We start from the raw sequence: 7,294 nt of genomic DNA, 5'->3' as shown, positions 1-7,294 counted from the left end.
CAGAAAACTCACAGCCCGGAAATACAAAGGGAAAAAGCCAAAAAGGAAGTCCCGCCCAATTTTTTGAAAACGTACATCGCGCGTAAAGGAAAAAAGAAGCGTAACGGGTCCGCATATTGTTAACGCGTCTACCGGAGCGCAAAGGGAAAAACCAAACCCGGAAAACGATTCGCGTCTTTTCCCGGGGACACGTTCCGCGCGCGACACGTGTAGTCGCGAGAGCACGCGCGCGAGATGGTTTTTCCCTTCTCAAAGGTCGGTCTCTAGGTAGTGGTACCCCTTCTTTTAAACTTCACCTGTTTGACATCCAGAAGCAGCTCTAGAAGAAGCCCAAAAGAAGTAGCCCTAATTACCGGGCGGGGCGCACGGATGGTCGCAAACCGAAGCCCCGTCCGTCCCGAACACGTCAAATCTGAGAAGCTAATAAAGCCAGGATCTGGTCCAAAATCACGTACAAAAGGCGACCGCTCCTCAATCCCCACGTCTCTCTTTCTTTTTCCACACGGGCGACCGAACCCTAGCAGGCCCGCGCCGCCGCCACCGTCGTCCCGCAACGAATCCGCCGCCCCTGCTTCTCTGGACTCAGCCGCGCTGCTTCCCCGACCTCCGCCGCCTCTCCTTCCCCTTCCTTGACCCGGACCTCCGCTATCCAGGGCCCTGCGGCTCCGACCTCGCCTCGAGCCGGAGCTTGGCCGTCCTCTGACCGCCCTGTTCCCCGACCTCCGTTGGCCTACTGCAGTAGTTCGAGGTGAGGCATGTTCTGGTTTTTCCTCTGTTTCTTTTGAAGTAAAACAGCAGCTATTGTTCTGTAATATATCTGTGACAATCCTTTAGAAGTATTGCAGAGTTGATGCTAAATGGAATGATTATTGCCTGATTATGTTGTAACTGCTGTGACAGCCATGTAGCATGCTAGTTTGTAATTGCTGTTTGCAAGTAGCTAGACATGAAATAAAAATCTTTATGCCTATGTTCCTGATTATTGCGTTTTAGACAAGTGTGAAGAATGGCTGCTAAATGGACCTATGAGAACACTAGGATTCTCACCGGGTTGTTTGTTGTGCAAGTGAGGATGGGAAATAGGCCAAACACCTACCTGACCCCTAATGCATATGTGAGTATGTGGCTCGAAAAAAAACAGTCGTGATATCCAACCCGACCAAACAGCCCAGCCTCACTTTTTTTAGACTGAAATCAGCTCAGCTTACTAACCAGTCCAACAGACAGTCAAACTTACAACAAATGGACTAAGATTCTTCATCTGCACGTGGGCCAAATCACTTGCTTTTGTGCTTCCAGCCCAACTGGTTTACAAAAGCTGCACCGAACGTTTTCAGCTCCTCCTATCGATTTTGAGAAGCTAGCGAGGGAGTTGGAATCTGAGATTTGAGGATGTTGAGCAGCTGGGACGTTGCCGAACACGCCCTAAATAGCCAACATAATCTCCTGCCCAGACCCGACTCCACCCTAGCCCTTGCCCCCTTGAATCCGCTGCTTTCTCCCCCTCGAGCCACCGCTTTCGCTCCCTTCGAGCAGCCACTCAACAATCGCCGGCCGTTGCCGTTGGCGCCTTGCTGGAATTTCTGCACCGCTGTTTCCTAAGCAGTTGTAGCATCCAAAGGGAGCGCCACGCAGCTGCTAGGCCGTTGGCATCTCGCCGTATCCCGTATCCCTCATACTAATTGCTGTTGCGGCAAGTTGGCTCAGATATTTATTTATTTTGCCATGAATCGAATTTTCTTGTGTTATTCTGATACACCCTGAGAGTTAAAGATGCGATCTACTCCCTCCGGATCAGTTTAACAGGCATGCACGTAGTTCAAGAAAAATTTTGACCACCAAATTTTTAAACAAATTATGAGATATGTGCCATAAAAGCTACATCGCTAGATTCATATATCCAAGTGAAGTTTCCAATGGTATAAATTTGTGACATATAATTCAAATTTTGTTGACTAAATTAATTGTCAATTTTTTTCTTCAACTACCTGTTAAACTTGAGGGAGTATTTGATAAAAGTAAACAAAGATGCAGTTTGTGTAATCTTGTTATTAATTTCAAATTAAGCATTAAATATGCGAAAAGATGCAGTTTTACTGCGCACGGTAACTAAAAGTACTCTCTACAGTACCAATTATGTGGAATATGCGTGTTTTCTTTGAACAAGAATATTCAGTGTAGTAATTTAAAAATAGAGACATGTTTTTCTTATATTCGTCAAACCATTCCATTTACACAGAATAATAGGTTTTGAACAGACTTTGCTTAATAAATTATAGTTACCTGGTGCTTTCGTTTTTGGTTATTTTCTTTGCATTGTACAATTGATGGAATGGGATTTTACTTGTCAATTTCAGTTTCAAATGGGAAACTACCTAATGAGTGAAAGTGCAACATTGGACCATTGCCATACTAAAGTAGTCCAGCAGAACAGAAGACCGAAAGTTAAACTTGAAGACCTACCGGAGGTATTTTAACATTCTTTGATGTTAATATTGTTTGTAATGGGAATTTGTAAAGTTGATTGTATTTTTCCTTTTGATCAGGATCTGCTTGGCATAATTTTGTCAAAATTGTCTCCAAATGATGTTATAAAAACTAGTGTTTTGTCAAGTAAGTGGAGATATATGTGGGCTACCTGTCGAAGGCTAAGTTTCAATGGTGTTGCTGCATGTGAGCCAAATAGGTCTTATCCACAAAGATATGTCCAGAATTTCATCCGTAACGTTAATGTAGTTCTACAAAAGTATCATGGCATGTTTGTTGAAGATCTTGAAGTGAAATTTGCATTTGACACAACGCTGGTTGACCATCTCAATGATTGGGTTAGTTTTGCTGTTTCGTCACAGGCGAAGAATCTAGCTTTTGACTTAGCACCTGTCAGATCTGGGGGACGTGCTGATCGATACACATTTCCGTTTCAACTTTTGGACTGTCAAAGTATATCCCGTCTGCAGTGTATTCAGCTTAGTTTTGTATCTTTGAAACTACCTTTCCAGTTCAGAGGTTTTCCTAGCCTAAGAAAACTTGATCTGAACTTGCTGCATGTCACTAAAAAGGATCTTGAAAATATGTTGTCAAATTGTGACAGTCTTGAGTGGTTGAGCATTGTCAAATGTCATTTGAATGACGAGCTTAGGGTAGAACACCCATTGAACCATCTGTTATACTTGCGAGTTGTTAACTGTGCTATAACCAAGGTAGAGTTCAATGCTGCAAGGCTCTCCACCTTTGTGTACAAAGGTGAGTTTGTTCCTGTTATCTTCACTCAAAGTTTGCAGATGGAAAATGCAAACATTTTGTTCTTCAGGGCAGTTTTTCAGCATGCTTTTGCTGCACTTATCAATGAGATCCCGAGCATTCAAAATCTGACTCTGCATGTCTTATTTCAGCAACTAGAGGTTTGCACTTGGAAACTATTTATGTTACAAATTAATTTATCTATTATTTTTGTTAATGATATTATTTTCTCTTGCCTCAGACGCGGTGGGATTTTTGTAACCTACAGAAAATTTCTCAGCTCAGGAATATTCAGTTTTTGACGCATATATTTAAGGAAGATGTTGACAAGATACTCTACTTAGTCTCCTCCTTGAGGGCAGCTCCCTTCATTGAGAAGTTGGACGTTCATGTATGTTCCAGATTCATCTTTGCTAGTGTATATCTTACATAAGTTTGCACCATATGCATTTATTTTATTTTCGTATGAAGCTAATTCCGCTGTTGTGCAATGTCTCCTGTTTTGTTCTGTTCAGATTATCATGCGCACCAGTTAAACTTCTATTTTAAATTATGGTCTGCCTGTTTAGTGTTAACTTAGCATAATTACAAATGACCCGAATACCAAAAAAATTTGCAAGCATTCATATACTTACTATATCCAGTACGAACCTACAACACTGAATCATAACATGCCACATTTGCTGGAGATTTGCCACTCATGATCGCATGCATCATGCAGCCATTCGGTGCCATAAACTGGAGTGCTAAATTAAGGCTTTGTATGTGGCAACCGAACTGAAAAACTGATACAGAGTAAACTGAACCAAGCACAAAAGGTGGTGAGCTCAGTTTCTGGTTTTTCTGTAGGTTATGAAATATCCTTGGTGTTTGGAACTTGGTCTTTTACATAATACAGATAAAACAAATTGTTAACCAAGGAAAAATATTTTCATTTCGTACGCATTATACAACACCAGAAGTAAACTAGAGCTGTTTATAATCCTGCCATCCAGGCCCCTTCTATACATCTCACCTTGGTCTTTTCTAGTGAAGTAGCAAGGTGTTACTAATTTTTGGTACGCACTGCACACTGAGCTAGGCATGTGGTATTAGGGCATCTCCAGCGGGCTGACCCAAACGGTCCGTTTTTGTCCGTTTGGGTCAGCCAGTGGACAGGATGCGTCGCGCGGTCCGGCCAGCCCGGACACCGCGCCCAGCGGGGCGGAGCTGGCCAAATCATCTTGCATTTTCATTTCTCCATTGTTCCATGCATATTGGCAGATTTGCTTGAAGCAAATAGAAACTTAATAAAAACATAGTAGAAACTACATCATCTTCGTCTTGGCGTCGCTTAGCCGTCCTCGTCGGAGTGGTAGTGGCGGCGGCACATGGTCTCGTTGAAGACGTTGACGCTGAACTCGCCATAGTCGTCGTACTTGAAGACGACGAAGTGCCCGACATCGATGGCATGCGAGCGGGCGAAGCGCCTCTATCCTTTGTAGAGGAACATCTGCCCCTCGCCACAGGCCTGTCGCGCCGCCGGACACGCGAAGGAGGACATGGTGGCGCTCTTGCCCGTCGACGATCGATGAGAACCTTTGGGGCAGGCGCAGCCTGTGCCCTGGTGGATGGTCACGCCAAACTCAAGTCAGAGAGGTCGATGGCGACCGGATCGGGTGACGATGGCGGCGAAGGCGATGCTGGTGGCTGACTCTGGCCTCTCCTGCTACCTCTTCCTCGTCGGCCTCGGCTGCGTCCTCTCCCACGCCCACGGCCACAGCCCGGAGGCCGTCCTAGGCGCCCTCCCCTCGAGCCTATACCGCCGACCATGGCTGCGGTGATGCTGTGCTGGTGGTGGTGGTGGGCAATGGAAGATGGTGGAAGATAATGGCCGGCGTTTGCCTGCTTATAAAGGGCCAGAGCTTTGGATGCCGGCGCATAGAACGAAACACCGGCATTGATGGACGGCAGGCGGCGTGGCCAGAATAGGAGCGCAGGCGTCGGGCGGCGCGAACAGAGTAGGAGTGCAGGCGTCGGACGGCGCGGCTAGAGTAGGAGCCCAGGCGTCGAACTGCACGGCCAGAGTACGTCCATTGATGGCCAGAGGTGGAAGACCGTTGGGTCGCTTCCATGCGGGCCCAAGATGCACACGGGCGGACACGGGAGGACACGCTTGCTGTCCGCACTGACGCATCGGTTTCACAAATTTGGGGCACGGATGCGTTGGCGGGGACGGGTCGGTCCGTTTGCGTCGCCCCGCTGGAGCGTCCGCGGGCTGTCTGCCAGTCCGTGCGGACCGAAATGGACAGCCCAGGACCGTTTGGGTCGGCCCGCTGGAGATGCCCTTAGTTAACACAGAGAGAATGGACCATGCAATGCATGGAGACCTTTTTATCTCATTGTTTCATTCATTGCCAAGCTTATGAAGAAAAAACACAACATACATGCACATATGCATTCACAACCAGCAGGTATGCTTCTATACCTGAACTGGTAAGAACTTTATTGATCATTACAGAATTTACCAAAGTATCAACCGAAATAAACTGAGTGCGCAGCCCTAGTGCTAACATATACTAAGCTTACAACTGAAACCAAGGAGTGTGTCTGTTGGACATGTGGGCTGAACTGAACATAGAGTAAAAAAGATGTATATGGAAAAATAATGTGAATAAAATCAATTCTTCATCACCTTCTCTGGTGCGTAAGTGATATGCCAATTATAAAACCATGGATGCATTTGTTCATCTAGATCATGGATCCCATATTTCATCTTACGCTATGTAATTTCCCTATATAATTTGCGGGTTGTAGTGGACTTGTGGTTTGAAGCTGATCATTTGGATTCATTTTGACATGCAGTTTGGTGGCTGTAAGGACTTGTGGTTTGCAAACAAGGGACCTGATAGGCAGCACCTTCCACATCCACACTTTGAATACAGTTATCTGAAAGATATGCATATTACAGGATATAAAGGAGCAAGAGGCCAGCTGCAATTTCTTCTTCATATTGTGGAACATGCTCCTGCGTTGCAGTCTTTAACTGTCAGTACAACTCAATTGCTCCCTGAGGAATATTTTGTTGACACAGTTGATAGATCATTTTTTGGTCGTGCTGCTTGGCATGCAAGGTACCATCTCAGTCAGAAACTTTCACCAACGGTCAAGCTTTGTGTTACTTAAGAGTACTGGTGGATATAGCTGTGTAAGCGATAACATCCGCCTCATATGATTGGGGTCGTATAATCTAAGCCTTGGCAAAAATTGCTAATTAATTGTTGTTGGTCGGGAGATTATGTAATAACTGTTTGTTAATAAGACTAGTACAAAAGCCCGTGCGCTGCTACGATGCCACATTAGAAAATCAAGAACCTCATATTCTATCTTCTTTTATTCCATAGCATATATGTCCAAACTTTTCTATGGTTTAATTTTTGTTAGATTGATTTTTCTGAATTTGTTTTATGCCAGAGAGAATTTAGCGAGTTTTTCGTTGATGGGTTGAAGCGTTATTGAGCTATAACAAAAAAATCCAACATAGTTACTCCATTTGATTTGGAATCTTGTATATATGCCATGCAATACATCCACCGGTGCACAGCCAGTGCATAACAATATCATTATCATTGAGCAAAAATTCACAAGATGAAGATTTTTGAACCTGCTTCTACACCTATGAGGCAATGAAAACCAAATATAGAAGCAAATATCAAATTTGAAACAAAATATATCTATGTTCATTTTCACTTGATTTTTGTCCATGACCGCTCCAGATATCTCTGTTGGTTTCGCCAAGTAGAAGAGATACACTGGATTATAAGATTGCTTGTTTTTCAGTTGTATCTTCGGAACCGAGACACCAAAAAAAATAAACTAATACTCTCATTCTAGTATCTTTATGGCGTTTAAGTGCAGTTTTGGCTCTCGAGTTCAGCTGATCCTGATATCTGCACCGTGCATTCATGTCTCTAGATCTGAGTCTGACACAATTTGGTCCATATACGAACCTGTAGATAATGATGTATTGCAGGCTCTGTGTAGCATGTTCACCTAAGGTAGTGTGCAGACTCGC

The 7,294-nt window shown here is 44.4% G+C and overlaps 1 protein-coding gene across 2 annotated transcripts; it reads left to right on the top strand.

Moving 5' to 3' along the window:
• The first annotated feature begins 526 nt into the window (after window positions 1-526).
• Window positions 527-6,615, top strand: LOC124680617 (F-box/FBD/LRR-repeat protein At1g13570-like). 2 transcript variants are annotated; one of them, XM_047215687.1, is made up of 5 exons: window positions 527-748; window positions 2,358-2,468; window positions 2,547-3,401; window positions 3,482-3,631; window positions 3,962-4,057. In XM_047215687.1, the coding sequence occupies exons 2-5, from the start codon at window positions 2,364-2,366 to the stop codon at window positions 4,019-4,021; spliced, it is 1,170 nt and encodes a 389-aa protein (XP_047071643.1). In that variant the 5' UTR covers window positions 527-748; window positions 2,358-2,363; the 3' UTR covers window positions 4,022-4,057. The 2 variants fall into 2 exon arrangements, with proteins under 2 accessions (XP_047071643.1, XP_047071642.1); XM_047215686.1 differs by lacking the exon at window positions 3,962-4,057 and adding an exon at window positions 6,085-6,615 and having other exon boundaries at window positions 531-748.
• The last annotated feature ends 679 nt before the right edge of the window (window positions 6,616-7,294 follow it).

The sequence above is a fragment of the Lolium rigidum genome, unplaced genomic scaffold (assembly GCF_022539505.1).
Source record: "Lolium rigidum isolate FL_2022 unplaced genomic scaffold, APGP_CSIRO_Lrig_0.1 contig_21975_1, whole genome shotgun sequence".
NCBI lineage: Eukaryota > Viridiplantae > Streptophyta > Magnoliopsida > Poales > Poaceae > Lolium > Lolium rigidum.
Note: the sequence above shows the minus strand (reverse complement) of the source record. Positions and strands in the feature narration are given on the sequence as shown.

Excerpts from the sequence above, each read along its gene's own strand:
- LOC124680617 (XM_047215686.1), top strand. The coding sequence starts at position 2,364 with ATGGGAAACTACCTAATGAGTGAAAGTGCAACATTGGACCATTGCCAT. Across the intron at positions 2,469-2,546 it reads AACTTGAAGACCTACCGGAG|GATCTGCTTGGCATAATTTT; the intron begins GTATTTTAACAT and ends CCTTTTGATCAG. Across the intron at positions 3,402-3,481 it reads TCTTATTTCAGCAACTAGAG|ACGCGGTGGGATTTTTGTAA; the intron begins GTTTGCACTTGG and ends CTCTTGCCTCAG.